At 38.8% G+C, this 25,897-nt stretch overlaps 1 protein-coding gene across 3 annotated transcripts in view; it reads right to left on the reverse strand.

Annotated features, from left to right (window-relative positions):
* Positions 1–8,164: 8,164 nt before the first annotated feature.
* The window catches only part of LOC121315629 (XK-related protein 6-like), a 36,430-nt gene continuing 18,697 nt past the window's right edge, over positions 8,165–25,897 (reverse strand). Inside the window, exons 2-3 of one of the 3 annotated variants that reach the window (XR_005950290.1) lie at positions 11,302–11,541; positions 8,165–10,733 (exon numbers count right to left, since the gene is read on the reverse strand). Coding sequence is in view for 1 of the 3 variants with exons in the window: in XM_041249885.1 (XP_041105819.1) it covers positions 11,517–11,541 (25 nt within the window). In the remaining 2 variants the exon portion in view is untranslated. Of the gene's footprint in view, positions 10,738–10,776; positions 11,542–25,897 lie in introns of those variants that run through there. The other 2 variants (XR_005950289.1, XM_041249885.1) reach the window with 2 other exon arrangements.

The following is a 25,897-nucleotide window of genomic DNA, read 5'->3' on the forward strand; positions in this document are numbered from 1 at the left end:
TATTGCATATATATATATATATATATATATATATATATTATATATGTGAATTTTCTAATTATTCTGTTTGTAAAATAAATGTTACTGAATGTATTAATAATAAAATGGTCAGTAACAATACATAATTATGATAAATAATTATAGTGTTACTACAGCATTGTTCTTGAGATAATTCATAGATTCCCGGTATAGAAGTTCTTAGCTGGATTTGTAGACCATTGGAATGTACACCTCTTTGTACCTGTACTGTACTTTCATACTAAATCAAACAGACCAACCCTGCTATTGATATTTCTAAGTAACCTTAAAGTGAGTTAAATTCATCAAAAATAAAAATAAAAATACAAAAAATACAAAAAATAAACTGGATAAGGTTTGGATCTTCACTTTACTTGGCTACCAAGAGGTTAAAGGATTCCATCTACTCCATAAAAGAAAAGAAAACAGGAATTTCCTTATACTTCAATCCTGAATGTAAAGCTAGTTTAATAGGGTTAAAGGCTGTCTAGATGGAGTGAAGATGACCTTGATCATTAAAAAGTATTGACAGACAGTAATTAAATCATTGAATGACTCATCTCTTGATCTGTTGAACTCTGGGATTTCATTGATAAAAAAACAAAACAAAACAAGAGACAGTATATGCACGGGCACCAATCACACAAAAAAAAAAAAAAACTAAAAAACTAAACCTGACATCACCCCACTCCCACAAACTACCCCATGCCCCACATCCACCCATGTAGTCAAGGCCAGTCACCAATGCCAGATGTGAGCATCAAATATTTATCAGCAACCAGAAAAGAAAATAGACTGCATCTTAATCGATCTGTCCTGGATTCAGGAGAAGAAAAAGAGGATGGGGAAGGGAGAAAGACTATTCAGTGTCATTTACAGAAAAAAGAGCAAGACGTGTCGATAGAGATGCAATTAGACATTGGTCATGGTGTGCTGCTGCAGGCCAGTGGGACAAAGGCTAAATGTGAAAGCTGGGAAAGGTGGGAGAGAGAAGAACAAAGCTCATGAGGAATCGAAGAGAGCAGCTAAATCCCAAACAAAGTGTAGCAACTCACATTGACATATTTATTCATAGAGATTTGTCAGGCTCATTGCCACCACGATCTTTTCCATTTAATGCATTTCCACTCTGTCCATCTAATTGTCACACTTACACTTTTTGCATAGATCTGGAAAACCACTCATCAGAAAGTCATTAAACTTGGTATTACATTATATAGCATTGAAAGTATGAGATCCTGTGGATATCCTGGGTATATAAATGTACACCTTGGCCATACCTGCTCTATATAATACCATTAGAATTTAGTTGCTATGCAGTCAACTAATGCAAACAATTCCAATTACTGTGACTGCAAAGGCGAGGGCCCACCCTCATCTATTCTTTCTCTCCTGTTGTGTCAGAACTGCAATTGCAATGACATCTTGCTCTGCAACTCGGTTGCCCCCTTTAGGCCTCATTCTTGAACATATTTAGAATAGTATTTTTGTCATTAAAATGGAGCACTCTCAGAGAAATCAGATGTACAGAAAAAGGCATGAAGATCACTACAAGCATCTGTGGTAATTTTCTATTGTGAAACATTTTAAGGTTTTAGGCTTTATAACAGTAGAAGTAGCTTGCTGTTAGCTTAATATTGTAACATAAAATGTACCGTTAAGTTAAATACCCTAAAGATCCCTGATTAAGGGCATAATATAATATATAGCTTTATTGTTTATATAGCGCCTTTCATAGTGTACCACCATCACAAAGTGCTTTACAGAGGTAGACTGTGAACTGTGCATTATATGCAGAGTCACTTACAATAGTACACTGATTTAGCAGCTCATCCGCAGGATGGAGCACAAGGAGGTTAAGTGACTTGCTCAGGGTCACAAAGGGAGTGAGTCAGTGGTAGACGTGGGATTTGAATCTGTGACCTTCTGAGTACAAGCCTAGGGCTTTAATCACTGGTTCACGCTGCCTCCTGAGACTGAAAAGTAACTATGAAACAGGTGCAATTACAGCATAATTTTTTGACATGTGCTAAATTAGAAAAGTCATGCCTTAGCATTACAGCACAGTGAAAAATAAGGCTCCTGGTTTAATGTGGTATAGTAGAAGAGTGGAGGGAGAGAACAATGAAAGAAGAAGAGGAGGCAGAGATAGCAAGGGACAAGGACAGGTCTGTGTGTGTGGTTCATGTTTATCACAAGGATAAACAAGACACAGCAAAAGAGGATACAGAGAATAATGTGGAGTGGAGACAGAGAGACAGGGAAAGAGGCACATGGAGAGATGTTGTACCTCCACTAACTTGAGTGAAAGGATGAGGAAGGGGGAGGAGAGGAGATTTGCTGATCAATTACACTAAGTTCAAAAGCAGTAAGGGGGAAAAGACACAAGAAGATAGAAGGACTGGTGTATGTTGTGATCCTATAGCACAGAAAAGGATAAACTAGGGGGAGACAGGCTATAAAGGAAAGCTAATGTCAAAAGAAAAGCAAAGTACTGCAGGCCAATGTTTTGGCTAGTGCCTTCATCAGTGTGTTAGAAAGCTATGAGAGAGAAATGGAAAGGGAATGAGGAAAAGAGGGGTCATGAGAAAAAGTAAAGTGGGTGTGGAGGAGAAACAACAGTTGAATGAGAGGCAGTAGAGCGAGAGACACAGAGAACGAGAGAGGAAGAGCAAGCAGGGAAGTAGGGCAGATAGCTGAGTGGGCTACACTTAGTAAGGACAGCGTTATTAATAATAAATGAACACTGCTATTACACCACTTCCCTTTGGGGAAGCCAGCTTTGCAGAGTCACTGCTGGAGTCCAAGTTCATGACATGATACATCGCTAAAGGCCTTAACTCTCTCACTGCCAGGAAGAAAAAAACAGCACAAAACAGAATAAGCAGTAAATTACACAGCAGCGAGGATGAACACAGTTGGGTTTAGCCTGGAGGTAAACTGAATGAATTGAGGCTTTATAAGGGTACACTTTAGGGACTATCCTAATTAATAAAGAGTTTTTAATTGTTCATGATATAGTACTGATATTACGAATAAGAAGGATTTTAATACACATTTGTGACCCTTAAATTCTTTGCAACTTTGTAATTTCTCTCTCAAACTCACAGCAAACTTTACAATCCCCTCTCACAGCCCCCTTTCTCTCCAAAACAAATGACACTAGTTTACCAAGCAGGAACTCAATGAGAAAGCCTTTCAGCTGCTTTCAACTTCTGTGTACCTCAGGCTCCACACAGATCCCAGACTGTGAAACCCTGAAACGCTGAAGATGTCAGGATTCTTAGGCTGAAGCTGAGGCTATTAGCTAAATAGAGGACACAATCTTCTAGAGGGTACTCCAATGATATTTCACAAGTGAGGTGAGTCTGAAAGCTCAAAATTAGGTTATGGCTTTCCTCAACAGCTTATCCAGAATCATCACGTATTTTGCTTATCCAGCACATAATAACAATGACATTTTTTTCTGGTTTCTGTTAGTCAACATATACAACTGTCCAGGGCTTTGTTTCTCAACAAAACACTTATTGCAGGGTTTTCTTCAGAAATGCGCATTGTAAATCTAGAAAAATATATATATATATAAAGTTCCTACAGAAAGTCTACACCCCCTTTCAAAATTTTCATCTTCTGTTGCCTTATAGCCTGGAGTTAAAATGCATTAAAATAGTTTTTTTTTTTTTTTTTTTTTTTCATTTATCTGCACATCTTACCCCACAACTTCCAAGTGAAAAAAATATTCTGGAAATTTGTAGGAAATTTATTTAAAATAAAAACTGAAATAGCTTGGTTGGATAAGTTTCCACCCTGCTTGTAATAGCAATCCTAAATTTGCTCAGGTGTAACCAATCACCTTCAAAAATACACACCAAGGTAAGTGGTCTCCACCTGTGTTAAACTATAGTGATTCACATGATTTCAGGATAAATTCAGCAGTTCCTGTAGGTTCCCTCTGCTTGTTAGTGCATTTCAAAGCAAAGACTCAACCATTAGCACCAAGGGGCGTTCAAAAGAGCTCCGGGACAAAGTTGTTGAAAGGCACAGATCAGGGCATGGCTATAAATAATATCAAAGGCCTTGAATATTCCTTGGAGCACGGTAAAGATAATTATTAAGAAGTGGAAGGTGTGTGGCACCACCAAGACCCTGCCTAGATCAGGCCGTCCCTCCAAACTGGCTGACCGAGCAAAAAGGAGACTGATCAGGCAGGCTACCAAGAGGCTAATGGAAACTTTGCAAGAGCTACAGACTTATGGCCAAGACTGGTCAAAGTGTGCATGTGACAACAATATCCCAAGTACTCCACAAATCTGGCCTGTATGGTAGGGTGGCAAGAAGGAAGTCATTACTCAAGAAAGCCCACCTTGAATCCCATTTGAAGTATGCAAAAAAAACACTCAGGAGATTCTGTAGCTATGTGGCAAAAGGTTTTGTGGTCTGACAAAACTAAAATGGAATTTTTTGGCCTAAATGCAAAGCGTTTTTTGGCACAAACCCAATACAGCGCATCACCCAAAGAACACCATCCCTACTGTGAACCATGATGGTGGCAGCATCATGTTATGGAGATGTTTCTCAACGGCAGGGACTGGGGCACGTGTCAGGATAGAAGGGAAAATTAATGGAGCAAAGTACAGAGAAGTCTTCCCAGTCTCCAAGGCCCGCAAGGCTGAGCACACGGAACTCCTCTCACTTGACAGGGCACAGTTTAACAATGAAATGAACTAAGAGGGTTTTTGCTCAAATCATAGTTTATTTAGTCTAGAACCATTCCCAGTTCGTGAAAACATAATATTCTGGAGCTTTTGTTTGAATCGTCATCGTGAGGTAAAAAACATCTTGTTGGTCTTGGTACTGGACCTGCTGTAATTAGGCAAATCCCAAATTTGCCAGTGTGAAAACGAGGTTAACTCAAACACTATAAACATGTTGGACTGAAGGGAAGGTTCTGAACAAAGACTCAACGTGGCCAAGTGCGGAGATCGGGGCATCCATGTTGAGGACCGGTAAGATAACGGATCAACCCATCCTAGCCTACAATGGCGTCCGTCCGAAGGTTGGGTGAGAAATGGCCTCTCCCGTACGTGCTTTGGAGAGCCCGGAGAAGCCTAAGGTGTTTCCGTGTCGGGCATGGCTGCATGTTGTGAGGCCGTATCAGATGGAAGTACACACTTAATGTAAAAAAGAGGCCCTGACCTGCAACGGCTGTTGTCTGATCGTCAACATTTTGAACCTCCTTTGGCTACAGATACCGGTTGACCTGTCTGAGGTCGATAATCTGTCTGTGGTTAGGCCACCATCCTGCCTTGGCACTAGGAAGTTCCTGGAGTAGAACCTCTCCTCCCATTGGAGGGGGTCTATTATGATGCCAATACTCCAGATGGCTCCCTGAACAAGGGCCCCTGGGCCTGTGGCAGCAAACTCCCAAACTCCTCCTCATTACCAGGCATTCTTTAGTGGGGCTCCCCCAGGACCAGGTGTCTTTTGGCTGTAGTTGACTCTCTTCCTATAAAAATTTACAAAAATTCTATTTTTTTACAGTAGCATCTTGGAAACGGTATCCTTTTTTCAGAAAACTGTGGGGAAGATTATACAGTACTTCAGAAACCATACAAACTTTTTGTTTTTCATTCAAGATGCAATATTGAGAACGTTCGTTAGTTTTTCTCACGTCTGCGGAAAACATTTGATAATGCTCCCTCTGTACGAACACCATATCTGTCAATGACTGACGGCAGGGAGCCCCCAGTGGTATATAGGCGCCGTAACGTAATGATAGCCCTGGGCTTGTGGCTGCAAAACCCATCTCCTCAACTAGGAAAGTTACCTTGAAATCCAATAATTCCAGATGGTATCAGGTGTAATTGGGCCCTGGGCTATGAGTTAATAAATATATATCAGGAACAAAAAAAAAAAAAAACGTTTTCCTGGAGTAGAACATTTAATCCCATTGGAGGGGGTCTATTATGATGCCAATACTCCAGATGGCTCCCTAAGAAGGGGCCCTGGGCCTGTGGCAGCAACCCTTTCAGTGCATTTGGAATCGGTATGATCCTGTAAGCTTAGAAGATATACATGTTACAGAAACACACAAACTTATTACAATATTTTGTTAAATATTCAACAGATCCTGTATGTTTGCTTCTTAGAACATTTTGCATCTAGAGGGACCTATAAATACTTCTGGAGAGAGTGATTGCATGAATATAAACGTGGTATTTCTGGCTCCGCATCTTTGTCTCACGCTTTAAACATTAATGAAACACTCTCAGTTATTTCACTTAAAAAGGCAAACTATGGATTGAAGACCTTGTCCCCATTTCCTTGATACTAGAATACAAAAATGTTTTTGGTCTCAGGGTCTTTATAAGCAATAATGGACACTACTCTCAATTATTTTCTTAAAATAAATATTTATGAATAAAATACTAGTTATTAATTCCATTATATCAGGAACAAAAAAAAAAAAAAACTTACCTGATACATTTAATGAAATAGAATATGCTTATAGCCACTCGTTTCTTGATATTTATAAATGTTGTAAAAACACACACACATTATAGACAGAATAAATGTTATAATACATCAGACTTACAGTGTTTCCCATTTTTTCTTACCTCTAAACAAGTTCCTGTGATGTTTTGTTTCTGCTTTTGTCTCAGCCTGGCTGTTGTAAACTGCTCTTTATACATTACATGCCCTTGTCAGTGACATCACACAGAGAAAAAAAAAACACCAGGAAGTGACCATCACTTCACTATTATGGTGTTAACGTGATCCTGGTCCTTAAAGGGTTAAAGCCTCTGTGGTAAGTAGCCGAGGGCCAGTACCGAACATCTCTTCTGGCAGTGGGCACAGCTGCTGGGGCCTAGTGCTTGGGAAGCTGGTGAACCAGCTCCTTCATGGATTTCCATGCACAGTGAGTGCGCTGCAGCATCTTGTCTATCATGTAACCAAACACATGCCTGTTGTAATCAAGGTGTCTAATAGTGGTGCTTTGTCACAGTCAGACATCTGTGCTGGGAAAGCCAAAACTGCCTACATGAGGCTGCAAGCGCAGCCAGGTTCCTACCCACTGCCTGCCCATAGAACTTGGACACACAGACAGGGTTCTTGTGTTGTGGTGAAGGCCTGTGGCTCTCAGAAAGGGACCCCAGCAAATGACACTGGTAGGCTAACATGATTCTGTTATAGTTACTTAGCTTTGCTGTGAATGCACTGGCTGAATAGGCTTGCTTGAGGATCACCTCAGAGACACTGCTTGTTGGGGCAGGTAGTGCCCTGCAAAAGGGAGAGCTTAATTGCAGGGGATACACTGTCAGACTCCACGTCCTCAGACAGGAACAGTTCGCCCACCTTCTCAGAGGCTTCGATGGACAGTATGTCCTCCTGTGGCCAATCTGCGCTCGTAGCCCGCCAGGGCCCAAAGGGGACAGCTAAAAGCCAAAGCGAGAAATTAAATAACTATAACTCCAGCCGGAACTATGAAGCCTGGGAAGGAGCAACTCAATCCACTGGCTTCACACGGGGCACAGGCCACAGGGCAAAGGCCACAGCGGGACATAACAAGCAACAGGCTGTAGTGCACAATATATAGAAAAATGATTACAGCTTTAACAAAATATTACATAAAATAAGTGTAAAACACAATCATTTGTGAAAAAAATATACAGGCAGAACTATATAGTCACAGGCTAAATAGGAGGTAAATACCCATGGTTACTTTTCATACGAATATTCAGTTAGCTGCACTTTAAAGACCAACCCCAAATTGCATCCTTTTAATAATACAAAGCTGGGATCTACATGAAAGAAAAACATTACTATGCTCTTCTAATTAAAAACAGGATGATTTTTTATTCATGAGTGCCAGTTTTGTCCAGTGGCAGAGTCCTGTGTGATCACAGCTTTGGCGATAAAATCAAAAGCCTGGCTACATTGTTCACAATACTGACTAAAAATGTAATTAGCCATCAGATCCCAGTGAAATATAGAGTATAATATTCTCAGGAGCTTCAAACTGAACAATGACACTTATATGATCATATTAATTAGCTGCACTCCTTGGAAGTGCAATCAGAAGGAGATAGATCCAGAATGAATTTAAATCACCTGCATCCATTTGCATTAGAATCAGGGGGTTATGTAGAACATTTTATTAATTAATGTATTTTTTTATTGATTAAAATGTATGAAGACAAGGAGAGCACCTTGTTCACAAAGATGTTATATTCAGCCACAGACATTTGACAACACAATATTTTCTGTACCACAATCCTACAGCACAGCTGAATAAATGCTGAGTGTTTGCAACCGAGTTTAATCAAGTTTGCCTTCTGTTTAACCTGCAGCTTAATCTGAGAAGATTGTAAATAAAAGCAAATGTATGTTTCTAAGGCCTGTTTCTTATAGAACATTTTCAAACAGGCAGTTCAGAGAGTTAACCCCTTTCCACAACTGTATAATCAACACCTCCTCTACTCAGTATCAGACAGTTACAGAATTAAATCACCGATTGCTCTTTCTGTTGCTTTAATGCACTCTTACAAATGCTTACCCCCTTACAATCAGAGACTTAGCAAGCAGCCCACATGTGCAGAAATAAGTAACAAAGATCAAAGAGGGAGGATTAACTAGAACAGGGTGGAGAGCGCTGGAGAGACAAAGACCTTGTGGCGTAATTCCAGTGTAGGCAAAAAGAACCAGAACATGGTCACCAGAACAAAGGGAGAATTGAGAAAAGGAAACTGCTCCACCCTGACAGCCTTATTCATTTATGTAGCTTATCCCAGCTGCATTAATGGAACCAGAATTCTTAAATTATATAAAATGAAATGATGTCCATTTGGTTGGTTAGAAATCAAGACTTTGAAGACTGAATTTTTTTTTATTCACATGCTGTATACTTCTAATGGTATTTACCATATTGTTATTTGCATGACAGAAGGTCGGAAAGTGCTACCTGGTGGTCAGATACAGTCACTGGTAGCTAGTGTGGAAGAGTATAAGGGGAAATCAGGGAGTAGGTGCTACTCTTTGTTGAATTTGCAAGGGTTAAATCAAAGTTGGAAACTAAAAACTTATTTTAAAATTACACCAGCAAACTTTCAACAAATTAGAAAACCAACAATACCTATCTCTTGAGTTTCCTGATTGTTTTGAACTGCCGCTATCCTTAGTCACAACAGTCAAAACAGATCTCAGTTCTATACAGTATACACATCTGCTTCACTGAACTTACACTGCTGTGTACTAAACTTTATAAGGGGCTGTGTCATAGGATTGGTTGCTTTGAGTTTGCCACCAAAAACTGAGGTGAGATTTTTCAGCTTGTGAATTTAAGTGAATTGACAGTAAATGTATGACCCCACCATGACTTTTCATCCTATCACCTCCAAAATTGAAGGGTACCTAAAGCACCTGACAATTACATAAATGATTTCTGAATCCTATGTGCTGCCCTCCAATCAGACTGCCAAGGGAGACATGCTGGATCTATGCAAATGATGATGCTCTACTGGCGTAAGAGATCTCCTCCCCACTGTACTGCAAGAGTGACTCTTCGAGATCATAGACTTGAATTCTCAGTTGCTGTTATTTTAATTCTCATTCTCCTGCCTTTCTGCATTTGTCTGTGCCAGGCCTGTGGCATGTCTCAGTAAAAGGCAACAGCTTGACATTCATTCTAACCGGAAGCTTGCAGGGTCAGAGTGGCTACGACCAATTATATTGTGTCCGAGCTACAAGCTGCTGGCAACTGACGAGTCTAAATGTGTCAGGTGACAGAACCGAATCCCTTGGTTTAAGTGAGCAGTATTAAAATTAAAACGTTTGTACAGTTTTTTGACTCATCCCATAATACCTTTTCAATATGATTTTACACCAGAACGTGTAGCTGTAACATGCTTCTTTCAAAACCGCATATGTGAGACCTACAGTATAAATGAATAAAAATGCACAAAAGGTAGCATCATGGAGGTATTTCACAAAGCCTTTTATGTGTAGTGTTTGGATCTTTTATGTGTAGTGTTTGGATCTTTTAAGTGTAGTGTTTGGATATTCCCTTAAAGTAGATCTTTAAGCTGATCAATATCCCACCACGGACTATTTGTCAGACTTTTGCTGATACCAACTACCATCAGGATATATTTACAATGTTCTTGGTAAAGGATTAGTAGCTTCAAATGTCTTCCCTTTACTTTTATGATATCTTTAATCATTCTCAAGGGGTGTGTTGGTCCACTATTGAATATGTACACACTACATGAAGCAGGACATTTTCAAAACATGCATTTTCTGCCTTTATTCCTACAACACAGGGAAATTCAAAACAAGACCACCCAAAAATAATGTTTATTTTAATACAGTTTGTATTGAGTGCACAAAATAGAAATACTTGTTAAGCTGAACTGTAACACACTGAGCTTTCATTTTGGTTTTATAGTAATAAGTATCACCTGTCTGCACCACTGTGTTGGGCTTTGTAGAAACCACCTCCATTATAATTATACCTCTGACCCATTCTCTAACACACCAGTTGTATGTCAGCATGCAACAGCTAAGGTTTTTTTTTTTTTTTTTTTTTTTTTTTACACCTAGAATACCTTTACACCATGAATTGTCTGGGACAATTCCTTATTTCCGTTATCTTGGCAGTGATTTCTTGGTCCATATGGTTTCTCCTCGGTTTGCATTGTAAATGGTAGGAAGCAAATCTGTCTTTAGGGAAATGAAAGAAAGTCAATGAACAAATACATTAAATACCGTAAAAAAAATTATAAAATGAAGAAAAAAAAACACATTGAGATACAAGAGCTACTGTATAACAAGAGCTTGGTCATGTGCAAAATGCTTTTCTTAAGACTCGTCCGACATAAAATGAAAACCTGTATGACAACACCCTGGCCGTGATCTTGGGAGATCACACACGCTCAGCGAGGAGGAAAAGGAGCTACTGGAGCTCTCAGAATAACTTAGCAATGGATGCAGCGTGGGCCCCTTGTAAAAACTGTTTCCTCTTTATGTCTTGAGGCTGATTAAAATCAAAGCTTTTGCTTTTCTATAATGTTCCTACAAGGATATTACTGTGGTCCATTTAGGTTTACTGTAAATAAGGACCAGTCATACAGTGTTTATTAATATGGCTTGTATTTAAAAAAACAAAACAAACAAAAAAAAACTACATTTGGCACTTTACAATAGTGTAGTACAATAGCATTGTCAGCAGTGTACAGTAAGGGCACACATAAAACATTTTGTTATTACTAACCCTAGGCTGCCCACCTGATTTCCTGGATAGCTCATTTTTCACAGATCACAGTGTAGTGCATTTAAGGCAATTATCTACCCCCATACTGTAAGCACTAGAAAATTATTTGCCCAGTGCATTGAGGGAATTAAAGGCTGCTGGTCTCTGTGGTTCCGGTGTCTCGGAGTCAGAGAAGTCAATTTATCTCAACATCCCACCAGCCAATAACTTCCTAAGGGATCCTTCAGGCTCAGTCTGCCAGAACTCCAGGGACACTACAGCAAACAAACAGAAAATAAAACCTTTATGAAATGAAGAACACAGGAACACAAAAGAAAAACAAATAAATTCCAACAGAAACTAAAATTGAAAAAGTAAAAAATGGGGTGTGGTTAATTGAAAACATGACAATTGTTGAGAAAGCAAGGACTGTCAATGTTTTATAGGCTAGGGCTTAATCAATGGATACACTGCAGTATCATTTAAGGAAAATGTTTAATGCACACTTATCCAACAACATACAGTATCCCCCTTTATAAGGCGGCCCTCTATACTGCGGAACAGGTTATAAGGCAGTACAGTCATGGCTCCCATTTGCCCCATAATGCCATTACACTAAATAGTACAATCTCTTAACTATGGCAACCGACTACAGCATTGTAAAAGGGGGAGCACTGTAATTTGTATAGAATATATACTGTACTTGCACAACTCAAAGCAGAAAAAAACACTCTGTGTGATGCATGATCATTCTCTCTTTCCTCCCTCCCCCACAGGCTTATAGCTAGAAAACATTGTACCACCAACTGCCTGTACTTTTCAACATGAGACATGCAGAGGGAAATGTTGCACAGCAAATCTGTACAGCTATAAAGAAGGAAAAAAACAGGATGTAGCCAAAATGAGACAAAAACTGCTAAACTTGTGGTGCAAATGTGCCATCAATTATGTTTATAGTACTATCAAAATACTTTTGAACTTTAGTAATATAAGAGGGAGGTAAGAAGGTAAAAGGTTTAAAAAAAATAAAATAAAACACACCAAAATATCAAGTTTAAATTTGAAGAAAGTGGCACTTCTGCCCACTGTATGGTATGATATATTTTCACCTGGTATAAACCAGCACTGTTCAATTGTTGCTTAGCTTTGAATTCTACTAATTAGGCTACTGAACTACTCGTTGAATGTTAATATAAAGATCCCAAGCTGCCGACAACCTCAGAAGGTTTACCTCGTCAGCTCCATTAGCTGTGCCCTGCCAGGCTTCAGCCAGGACACAGAATATTATGCCACAAACAAAGCTGGAAATGATTTTGTAAAACATATGTTTCCACTGTTACTCACACAGAAACAAGTGGGACCAGCTGATTTCACCGAAGAACATCGAGCAATATCCCTAGTGTATTAGTGGTGACAAAGACAGGTCAACTGCACACAAGAGAGCTCAGGCGATTAAATTTACATCAAGGTAAAGTAGATGATATTATCATACAATATGCAACATATCATTTTAAAACAAAGTTAGAGGACAGGTATATAATGTGTGTATATAAACACCATAGAAGTTACACTGGGAATTAAATCTACAGTAGTTTATACACAGCAGGTGACACATTCAGATTTTACATTATGTTAGCAAAAATGCAAGAAAGAGGCAGCCAAGCATCAAGCCCCCAAAGACCATAGCAGGAAAAGGGTTTGACTACTGACAGACTTCAGATAAAAACAGTTTCCTCAACACTGTGCATCACACACTGCTCCTCATGACAGCTCTCAGCAACTGCATTAAATGCTCACTACAAACACTGTCTAGAGTACAAAGTTATCCAAGACAACAGTGAAAAAGGATGGGCTTTCCAAATAGCCTCAGGCATAACATCCATCTGTGGCATTTCTTCTGTAGACAACTGTAAAGCAATGTGAAGATACAGTAATTGTAAATGAGGGAGGCAGCTTCTCTTACATAAAAAAAAAAAAAAACTATAATTAAAATAATGATTTCCCTGGTTCCAATATAGCCTAAATATTAATAATAATAAAATAATAATAATACTACTACTACTAATAATAATAATAATAATAAAGTAGATTTCCTGACTTACACCAGAACAGAGTTCCAGGACTGGAATTGCCCACTCCTGGCCAAGGTCTGGAACAATTATAAAATTCACCAATTTGACAAATAGATTTATTTTATCTGAATTAAATCATGCATACTGTCTGGCTCACACTAGGGATGTGCATTTTGGTACATTTTTATGAATGTTTAAATGTTTAAATTTTTATGAATGTTTTATACAGGTGTCAGCGTTTAAACCAGATCTACACATAAATACACTCTTCATATTACACTCTGACGTATACTGACAGCCTTGGTTAGTATTTTCTAAGCAAAGAAAACCTACATAAGCGAATACAGTCAGCACTCGGATATACGACACTCAGATACATGTCAGTCACATTTTAGCGTGCTTGCATTAAGAATAAAATCAATCCCCATTATATACATGTAACAAATGAATGCACTTACCCATCACACGCAATTTCCGACTCTATCACCAGTTTTCTGATATAAAGCCCAACTCCTCAATGTTACAATTTACTTTAACCATCACAGACAGTTTTTTTTTCCCCCTCTGGCATGGCAAATGAGTCTGTCTTTATTGTGCACTGCAGTTACACAGTGCTTCCTCAAAAACGAAGCGAATGAGACAAGGTACGGCAAAGTAAAAGTTAATTAAACAGTTTTAAATAGTGAGATTCATTTTCATTTACAAGTGACATCAGGGCATTACTGAGCACTGTGTTCTGCAATTTTGAAGACTGACTTTGGATACTGTTTTAATTCTGGAAACTGGTGTTTTTAAATCTTTTGCTAAATTGCATTGCCTTTTACATTTTAAGCAGTTCTGTGCATGGGTAACATTTTGATTTAATTTTGCTCTTGCATAGGGAATTTTACATATTACTACAATACCTACTAGATTCTAAAGTATGTACTGTATTACAGTTCACATGTCCGGTCGTCTCTTTGCAAGTGATATTTTCAGAATCATATCGTTCTGAATTAAAATACTTCTGTTGAAAATATGATTCACACACACACCCACTGTCCTAATAAGGGATAATGTGATCATACCATCTTCTACCGACTCTATAGCAAATGTAAATAATTATGCCAAACAAAATTGGAGTACCACAAAAACAAAATTTCAATGCTTCACCATTTAAAATGAAAACATACCACGCCCACTACAGCATGCGTACAGCGCACCACATCGACCTAGAATAAAACCCGCCCCAGTGTCAATCTTTCTGTTGCACCAATTAGAAAAGCTACTTGAAGGCAATTGCCAAACCCCTTCCTTTTTATAACATCTGCCCTCACTGTTGCACTAGAGCAGTCAGCTATGCTATTATATATTAATTACTAAAATTAATACATTAAAATATGTGTTTGGTGAAATTTGTCACGTGACTGGTTACACGTCTAGAATATTATTGAACGTTTAACCGCTGCTTTCGAGTTTATACATTTAAATGTATAAAATTCAAGTGAGAGAACAAAGAGGAGGGAGAGAGAGAAGAGGGAGAAATGACCAAGAAAAATAGAGGAGTAGGAAATGAAAGCGAGAGAGAGGAGAGAGAGATAGATTAGGACACAAGAGCAAGAGAATAGAGAGGGAAAAATGAGGAGAGAGGAGCTACCCCGCGGCAGGGTGCAATGTGTGCTGTTCTGGAAGAAAAAAAAAGATGGACAGCAGTGATCTTGCATTAACCCCCTCCATCTCACACGTAGCCATCATTGCAATCCATCTTTCAGAACTACTTGAGGTACTGTTACTAGTCATCGGATCTGACTGTTACTGTAGACCACCGTGCCCCTCAGACTCCTTTTAAATACTTCCTCAAACCCCCAAGCCTGAAATGGACCCTGCTGTAGATTAATTGTTCTGGTTTGCTTTGTTTCAAATATGTGCACTATACAAGACCCACTCATCATGTAAAACCACCTGGGTCCATAAATCAGATCTTGGGGAAAGGCTACTGTACTGTATGACAATAACAATGGAAAACTTACTGTATTTTTTCATGTAATCTTTCTAAAACTGTACAAGTTCTTCATAACCCCACCCCATGCCTGACAACGCTGCCTGTGATCATGTGTGTATCAGCAAAATGTTTGCTTACTTATCAGAGAATAGTGCTGCAGAGGATTGTCAGAGCGGTGGGCTGCTGTTGCTGCTTCTATTGTATGAAAAACACAGGCAAGCCTGCCAGTCCCATGAACCGAGAATAACTGAATTTAGAGGCTCTCCTGTGGGAATCACTGGCTAGCAATATGAATTACATACTCGTGTGTGAAAAAGAGCTGATTAAAAGACAGCGTGCACTGCTTTGCGAGGCCCTCTGCCTGGATCAGTTTAAACAAAAAAGAAGCGTGGCTGAAAAACATTAAACCCATAAAACCAATCTTATACTAGCGAGGAGTGTGAAGACTGCACAACATGACTGTCAATTGGCTATTTTTCTCTTATAATAGTATTTAAATGTTTATTTTATGTAAAATGTTATCTTTGCAATACTGTATACAGGATCTAGAGTTACCAAGGTACAGTACTGTTTTTCCATTGTAGGGTTGGTTACCAATACATTAAGAGATGTGCAACACTCAAACTCTTCCATTATGATTCTAATTCTGCTCATATCCAGAAGGGCAATATAGACAACCCTTAGCAACTACTGTACATTAAACAGTATTGTATGTGTGGGAATGAAAATGAGATATGCAAAAAGATTACAGTTAGTATTTACACTCGCAGTGAGGCGGAGCACTTGCTTTACAGTGGAGAATAATCTTTGAAAAAGCAAAGGGAAAGGATGCAAGTGAGGCAGTGATCCTCACTGGAGCAATAGGGAGTTTTTTAAATAACGTGCATCTGTCTGCTGAACTGGCTTCTCGTACCAGGCTGTAAACCATTGCCGACTGACACACAACAGTACTGCTCCTCAACTTCTTTGAAAGGGCGGTTCATTATCTGTCAATGGCAGGACTGCAAGGGATTGAGCCACACAGTGTAACAGAAAACAAGATTGGAGGACATGGACCAGAATGTCAAGCATTCTATGGAATGAACTGTACAGATCATGAGTAGCTTTACCACTTCCTAAATATATGAATTAACTGTATTCAGTAGGATTACATTGTGCATTATTATAATTTTAAAATGCATGTTGACCTTTTATTTAATCTTCTTTCCAAATTAACTGAAAACTGGATTTTATTCAAAGAAAACTGCTCATTTTCCTATCTGAAAGATATTGCAGGTTAATGTATAGATGCTGTACGCCTTGAAGAAGTCATGGTGGGTTATCAGCACAAAACGTGTCAGCTGATACACATATTATTGTCAAGAGGGATGCTGTATTAACACCAGCAAAATACGGTAACCCCAGTTTCATGCAACTTGCATGATGGTGACCAAACATGTGAGAGCACTGTTATGTAAAAATAAAAATGCATAAAATTAACAGTTTAAAATTTAAAACAGGAACAACAAAAAAAAAAGAAAAGAAATAAAAACAGACAAGATGCCCTGAAAATATAACAAAGAAAATATATAAAAGGGCTGTAGTACACTAATAAAGGTCAAATTAAACAAAAAGTGAAAAGGTTACCGTAGCAAGCTGCAATTTTATTTTATTTTTTTCTGTGTGAACTCTAAGCGTACGTTATCATTCACTGGTCAAATCATAGAGTGCCTAAATAAAATTGAGTCCCACGAACAGATTTAATTTGTCTGCTGCACCTTCTACAGCAGGTCCAACACTGATTTAATCGTGCAGATGATTCCCTAGTTAGATGACGAGCTGATATCTCTTCAGCCAAAGAAGCATGGTTTTTAAGACGATACCATTAAAAAAATAATAATAAAATAAATAAAAAACAGTAATGTAGTGTGAGTTTTGTACTAAAGCAGGGTCTGGTGTTCCAAGCTTACAAAGTTTATTTCTCAAACTGACCAGAAGGTGAAAACAGAATGCATAGAAATACTTTGAACTGTAATTAGGAAGTGTACAGCTGATATAAAAACTAAATCTTTAGAGAATAAAAAAAAAATGAAAATGTACTGCAGCATACATGACTGCAGTAAAATAAACTGCCATTCACAAAATTTAGCTTTGAGATTGTGCTATGAAAATATGACAGTGTGCTGCCTGTGGTGTATTTAATATCAAAAGCAGAACGAACATGCTGCAATTTAAAACTTGTTTTTACTAAAAAAATAAACCTCAACGTGTAATCATAAGAGCTGTCTGTGCTACATGCTCTCAGATCACCTCTAATACTAAACATGGGAGATGCAGCATGCTACTTCGAAACACAATTCCAGCCAGTCTTGTTTGCAGAGGCCTTGAAGCTCGAAGTCCATGTTTCTTCTTGTTGATCTTGCTGTGAGCAGTGCTGAAATAAAACTCCTTCACTTTACCAATGGAGTACTTTGTCAGCCACTACAAGCAGATCACTACTAGTCTAGAATATGCTTAAATCATGCAAAATTGCACCAGAATGCACCGTTTTGATCCCTTTGTTCAATAATCGCAGGGGGGGTGGGGTATTGGGGGACATGCCACCCCACTCCCACAATCTCCCCTGCTACCTTGCAAGTACCACATACCTTAAAACAAACTGAACCCCCTCTCCTTGAGCACGAAGTGTACTTTCTCAATTGTAGAAGTTGCATGTGTTTTAAACTGGGTAGCGAAGAGACTGCTCCTCTACAGCAGCTCACGCATTTTAACTTCTGGAATTCCACTTTCAAACTACTTGATCTGCATCATTACTGTATAGCCAGCCCACATGCGAGATCAGTGGCTGCAAAGGCAAAAAGGCAGGCGAGATCAGAAGACATGTGGTCAGAAAACAAGGTCTACAAACTGTAGCTCCAATGGAAATAGGTTAGGATCAGACAATACTGTTGCTGTTAATATTTTAGGACATGCATTAATATACTTTGAGTTTTGAACCCAAATACCAGATACTGGAGTACGATCTACAATTATTTCCAACCTTCTCAGATAGAAAGCAGGGTATTCTGTCACTGGATCCTGCTGTTAAAACTGCTTCTGTAGAATCCCATTGTATTGTGCTTTGCATCAGACCCACAGGAAAGAACCATAAACTGTTTGTTTTAGGGTATTAAGTGAATATGTATAGAATTTGGAAAATAAGATTTAGAAATCGGGTTTACACCTATTTCTGGAAGAAATGTCTGCCTTTATTCAATCTATAACGTGCAATATTCCAGTGGTGCCATAAAAGGGATTTCAGGTTGTATTGCTTGATTAAGTATTAGTGGATGACGTTTTACAAGAGAAAAGAAACCAGAAATGCTTAAAAAATAAAGTAAGAAATAAAATAATAATTATGTCAACCTAACCCTCCTATTAGGTTTCAGGTCTATTTGACCAGACTCTAGTTTCCAATTAGCTTAAATGCTATTTTTCTTTTCATTTTCTGTATAAGAGTTTTATGTCTTTTCCCAAGTTGTGGTAATGAACTTATACACAGAAAACAGAACCTTTGAGATGTTTCTTTTTTTTTTTAGAACAGGTATACAAATAAGACCCGTGGCATTTGTCTATGTAGTTTTGTGTACAGGAATAAAACAAACTTCTTTAAGGTGTTATTTTATTATTATTGTATTTGTATTATTTCTGGAAATGGCTGCACCTGTCTGGAGATATTTAACAAAAAAAAAACAAAAAAAAAAAAAAAAAAAAAAAAAAAATATTATATATATATATATATATATATATATATATATATATATATCTACAAGGCAGAGCCTAATTTGCTCTGTCAGTATTACAACAGCATCTCACTGGTAAAGACATTCCAAAATGAGGAGCTCCCAGGTTGGCAGTCAAAGAAGTTTTATCACAGCTCCTGGACTAAAAGAGCATAAAAGAGCAAAACCTTTGAAAATAAAAACATGTAATCAATTTAAGGCTGTTTAAATTAGCTTTAAATTGCATCAGGTCAATATGACCCAAAACATAACAGCTATACCTAAACTTTGAACATTATAGGAGGGTTAAGGAAGCTGTGTAAGAGCATAAAACATAAAACGTCCAGTAAAAATACAGTTAGGCTACACTATACAGTAGCAGCAATCTCAGATGCAACCATACTGGATGAGAAAACAGGAAAGTAGAAACAATTAAATTACAATGCAGTAGGTTTGTGCTTTATACTACTGTAGAGTATGTCAGAACGTTCTTTTTGTCTGGACCTTTGTTTATACTGGAGTCCTGCCATCACTCTAAGCCAGCACCCTCTGTTATTTGAGTAGTGCCCTGCATTCTGTGCCAACGCAGACCTACTTTTGGTTGCAAACCCTGAATTCTCTGCTGTTGCCATTCTCTTTTTAGTCCAGAGCCCTTCTACCAGAGTTGCCAGATCCGCAGTTTTCTGAGAAAAGATAGCCGCGGGCAATATTTAGGAGTTGCAGTAGCTAGTTCTGGGGTTACTTTTAGCAGGTCTTGCAATTTTTTGGGCTACATTTAATGTGTTTTATTAAAAGGTGAATACACAGTTACAAAATTATTTTCATTGTCAGAGCAGAAGGGAGCAAGTTTTCTTCCAGGACAACCTTATACTTGGCTTGATTCATGCGCCCTTCACAAAGACAAATCTGCCCGATTCCAGCCTTGCTGAAGCACCCCCAGATGAGTCCAATTTTCAGCTTTGCCCAACACCTGGTCATCTAATGGTTAGACGGAGACCTGGAGAGGCCTACAAGCCACAATGTCTTGCACCCACTGTGAAATGTGGTGGAGGATCGGTGATGATCTGGGGGTGCTTCAGCAAGGCTGGAATCGGGCAGCTTTGGCATGAATCAAGCCAAGTACAAGGTTGTCCTGGAAGAAAACTTGCTTCCTTCTGCTCTGACAATGTTCCCCAACTCTGAGGATTGGTTTTTCCAGCAGGACAATGCTCCAAGCCACACAGCCAGGTCAATCAAGGTGTGGATGGAGGACCACCCGATCAAGACCCTGTCATGGCCAGCCCAATCTCCAGACCTGAACACCACTGAATACCTCTGGAATGTGATCAAGAGGAAGACGGATGGTCACAAGCCATCAAACAAAGCCGAGCTGCTTGAATATTTGCGCCAGGAGTGGCATAAAGTCACCCAACATCAATGTGAAAGACTGGTGGAGAGCATGCCAAGACGCATGAAAGCTGTGCTTGAAAATCAGGGTTATTCCACCAAATATTGATTTCTGAACTCTTCCTAAGTTAAAACATTAGTATTGTGTTGTTTAAAAATGAATCTGAACTTATTTTCTTTGCATTATTCGAGGTCTAACAACACTGCATCTTTTTTGTTATTTTGAACAGTTGTCTTTTTCTGCAAATAAATTCTCTAAATGACAATAATTTTATTTGGAATTTGGGAGAAATGATGTCAGTAGTAAAACCAGAGAAACTGATAATTTTGCAGCGGTCTCTTAATTTTTTCCAGAGCTGTGTGTATATATATATATATATATATATATATATATGCATATGTGCATATGCAGGCTTCCGTTTCATGATTCCAGGAAAACGGGCCAGTGTTTCAAAAAGCAGAAAATTAATTTACAAACCATTTATTAAAAACATAACTACAAACTAATCCTAACTTTCCCGCTGCACATCAATGTTACTCAAGTTTGGATTACTTCTTATAGCACTTGCTATATACATGTTAAATGGATGAAGTAACATATACTGAAAGGCTTCATTTAGCCACTTTCTTTTGAGACGTGGGTTCTCTTTGGTTCCATACACAGTTAGAAACATACTGAAAATAAAAACCATCATGAAAAAATATAGAAATATATTGCGCCAGATAAAATTGCATCTGGGCCAGTAAAAACACCAGCTCAGTGGCCCGAGGGGCCAGTAGTTAAAAATCTAAAATGCAGAGCCCTGAATGCACAAACTGTATTTGACACACAATTCTCAGGTGCAAGTTGACAACCACATTGAAATATGTGAATTAAACTAAAGCTGGCAGCCCATATTGCTTGCCATGCCTTCATTGTTAACAGTTAGCTAAACATTGTTTGGTGTTTATTTAAATAAAAAAGGTACATTGTTGGGTGCGTTGCCATTTATTAAGGTGTAACTGAGGTCATGACATGTAACTAGGTTGGTGTTAGGGGTACCTTTAAGAGACAGATCTGCTTCCACATGTTTGTGATATTGTTTAGGCACATGTGCTTTCGTAAGCATTTGTGGCTGCTAATGATGTGTGAAAGAACTGGTGCTGCAGGTTCTGTAGATTCTCCACGCCCCCCAAAATAAAAAAAATAAATAAATGGAAGTAGTTTTTAGGTCGTTTTGGGCTAAACAAAAAAAAAAAAAAAAAAAAACACCCACCACAGGAAATCTGGCAACCCTGCCTTCTACTACACGCCAGTGTGCTGCTTAATCTGTGCCAGAAGCCTTCCCTGTTTTGCTTAGAGACCAGCACAGTGATGATTTCTACTTGTAGCGTGTATCCTTGCAATCTGTGCCAATGTTGTTATTCTAACTGTGCCACCCATGGTTTAGTCAGGAACAGATAAACTGTGTAGTGCAGATGCTCTGAGACGGGGCAGGGTTCGTAGTATTTGAATATTTTTTCACAATTAAAATGAATAATCTTTCATTTTTAAAGTAACAAAAAACAATTAGGTAGCTCTTCAGGGGTGAGTTTGGGAGGCCCCATCCTATATAAAGATCAGAAACTTTGTGAGTTTGGTCTTCACCACACAGGTGTGTGGAAACACGTCATGCCACAATCAAAAGAAATCTCTGAGGACCTCAGAAAAACAGTTATTGATGCTCATCAGTCTAGAAAGGGTTACAAAACCATTTCTAAGGATTTGGGGCTCCACCAGTCCACTGTCAGACAGATAGTTATGTTTGGCGAAAACCAAACACTTCCCAACCATTAAGTATGGTGGTGGGAGTGTGATGGTTTTGAGGCTGCTTTGCTACCTCAGGACCTGGACGGCTTGCCATCATTGACACAACCATGAATTCTGCATTGTATCAGAAGATTCTAGAATGTCAGGCCATCCGCCCCTTGAGCTGAAGCTGAACTGAAAGTGGATCATGTAGCAAGACAATGATCTTAAACATACAAGCAGATCTACAAAAGAATGGCTGCAGAAGAAGAAATTTTGCGTTTTAAAATGGCGTAGTCAAAGTCCTGACCTAAGCCACATTGAAATGTTGTGGTAGGATCTGAAACGAGCTGTCCATGCAAGGAAGCCCTCAAATGTCACCGAGTTGAAGCAGTTTTGTAAGGAGGAATGGGCCAAAATTCCTCAAAACCGATGCGAGAGACTGACCAACAGTTACAGGAAATGCTTAGTTGAAGTCATTGCTGCTCAAGGGGGTGCCACCAGTTACTGAATCTAAAGGTTCACATACTTTTTCACACATGGATATTGAATGATGAATCATTTGTGGATAAATAAATATTAAAAAAAGTATGTTTGTGTCATTTGTTTAATCAGGTTATCATTATCTATTATTAGGACTTAGATTAAGATATAATAACATTTTAGGTTTGAAATATGTGAAAATCCTAAGGGGTTCACAAACTATTCACTTCCCTGCAATGTTTTCACATTTTGCTGGCACCTGAGCGTACTCCACGACGCATTCAAATTAGACTTTAATCTATTCCACATTGATAAAGTTTTAAAAAAAATCATATAAAATATAAATAAGTAAGATATACAGAGAAAAACAGATTAATCTCAGTTGCAACCCCTTTGCTACTGCAGCCCTAAATCAGCTCAGGTGCAAATGATTTGTTTGAAAGGTCACAAAATTAGTGAAATGGTTTCAGCCTGTGTGTAATCAAAGTGGTTTAACTTGCAGATAATTTCCCTCTGGTATATAAAGACTTTCAAGCTGCAGCTCACATAGTGATCCAACAAAGCAACCATGAAGACCAAAGGAGCTTTCGAAATAAGTCAGGGATAAAGTGGTAAAGAGGCACAGAGGAGGAGAAGGGTACAAGAAAATTTCAAAAGCGCTGATCATCCCTCTCAGCTCAGTGAAGTCAATCATTAAGAAGTGGAAGATATCACTCTGAATCCAACAATGACCTTGAGAGATCTGCAAAGTTCTGTGTCTGAAATGGGAGTCAGCGTTCACACAGTGATCAACAATAAGCCGGTCCCTACACAAAGCTGGCCTGTATGGACAGGTGGCAAGAAAGAAGCCATTACTCAAAAAGCCTCATCTTAAAGCATTTATGGAGTTTGCGAAAAAGCATGTAGATGATACTGCAGACATGAGGAAAAAGGTTTTGTGTTCAGATGAGACAAAAATTGAACTTTTCGGTCTAAATTCCGAGAGTTTACGTCTGGCACAAGCCCAACACCGCACATGACCCAGGTAACATCACCCCTACTGTGAAACATGGTGGTGGCAGCATCATGCTATGGGGATGCTTTTCCTCGGCAGGGAATGGGAAGCTTGTCAGGGTAGAGGGCAAAATGGATAGAGCTAAATACAAGCAAATCCTTGAGGAAAACCTGCTTCAGTCTACAAAAGACCTAAGACTGGGATGGAGATTCACCTTTCAGCAGGACAATGACCCCAAGCACACAGCCAAAGCGACACTGGAGTGGCTTAAAAACAAGAAAGTGAATGTCCTAGACTGGCCAAGTCAAAGCCCGGACTTGATTCCAATTGAGAATCTGTGGCAAGACTTGAAGATTGCTGTCCACCAACGATCCCCATCCAACTTGACAGAGCTTGAACAATTTTGCCTACTAGAATGGGTGAATATTTCATGATCCAGACGTGCAAACCTGGTAGAGACTTCCCCCAAAAGACTCACAGCTGTAATTGCTTCCAAAGGTGGTTCTAACCAAGTATTGACTCAGGGGGGTGTATACTTCTCTAACCAAGACATTTCAGTTTTTTTTGTTTTGTTTCATTAACTGTTTCACAATAAAAATTATCTTGCTTCTTCAAAGTGTTGAGTAGGTTGTGTAAATTAAAAGGGAAAAAAATTCCCATTTACATTCATCAAGATTTCAGGTTGTAACACAACAAACTGTGAAAATGTCCAAATGGGGTAAATACTTGCTATAGGCACTGTACACATACATATACATACATACACACACTGCACAGCAAAATGTCATTTATGCATTAGTTTCCTTCGCATGATACATTTGATGAATTCATACATGGTCATTTGTCTTCACACTATATTGTACTTGTTCTGCTTTCCTTTTATGTGCCCCCCGCCCCCAGCTTTATAAATGTGTGGTTTTGTCAAAGTAACTCTCCACCATGTGAAACAATTTATGATATACATTAATTCCACTTCAATATGGAATTGTCACCTCACAGACCTCTGCTGTACAGGTTAAAGAATGATATAATAGAAATTATGATATACAAAAAAAAAAACACTTGTGGCAATAGCTAATTTTTTCTTGTGCCCTGTGTGTGCACCCTTCAAAATGCTGACCTCTCCTTCCTACAGGTCTCAGGACTCCTTGCCAACACCCCGTCCTTTTTAATTGAGTGCCCTGCACATGCCCCACCAGCGCTGACCTACTTTCCATTCCAAGACATCACCTTGAGTTATTTTCCCCAATACTCTCAAACCTTCCCCCCTTAACTTCCTCTTGGCTTGCACAGAATGACACAGTGCTGCCCTCTCTTCAGTCCTGGGAAGGGAGGCCGGGGCTGAGCAATACCAGCTGTGCTGACACACTGACCTGAATTCACCCAGCACTTCTCTTCAAGTGATTCCACTAAACCTGCGTCTCTTCACTTACACTCCAAACTGCTGCAGGCAAAACAAACACAGAGATGGCACAGTATGGCTGACTGAAAACTACAGGCAAGGAGACTAGCGTTCAATGCTTAGGTAGTACTGAGTACATATTGATACAGTATAATAATGTAGATGCATCCACTTGTAATTGCTAAGCTAGGGGTCAGAGTACAATACTGGCATGAGAATAACCAGGATTAAATTTTACTAACTTGTAAAAATTGTAGTGATCAGGAAAGGTTCAATAACAGTAGCACCAGCAGAAGCTTATCCACCCTAGAGCAGTACAAACTTGGACAACATTGTAAATCTCTGAAATGATAATTGCGGGATTAAAAAAATAAATAAAAACAATCACGACAATTGCAATTATTGTGGTGTTTGCTCGTTTAGATTCCGCTGGTTATGCAAATACTGTAGTTCATCGCTAAACCAAGGACAAGTTACCTGCTCAGTTTATATTAAATATAATTTCCCTTTTCACTAAAATACAATCTGTAATCTGTTCTTTGTACACGTTACATTAAGAATGACTTTACGGTACACAGTATTCAAATAGTATACTCAAATGAATAACCAGTGCATGTTTATACTTTAGCCCAGGGGTTTCAACCTTTTTTTGAAACTGTACCCCTTCTTTTGGGAGGTTAAGGTTAGGGTTATCTGTATCTGTTATATTGTATCTGTTACAATTTCTGCTCACCGAATGGTACCACAGTAGCAATAAAAAGGCAGAATAATCTAATTAACACATTTCTCTTTTTACCTGTTTATT

The sequence above is a fragment of the Polyodon spathula genome, chromosome 5 (assembly GCF_017654505.1).
Source record: "Polyodon spathula isolate WHYD16114869_AA chromosome 5, ASM1765450v1, whole genome shotgun sequence".
Taxonomy (NCBI): Eukaryota; Metazoa; Chordata; class Actinopteri; order Acipenseriformes; family Polyodontidae; genus Polyodon; species Polyodon spathula.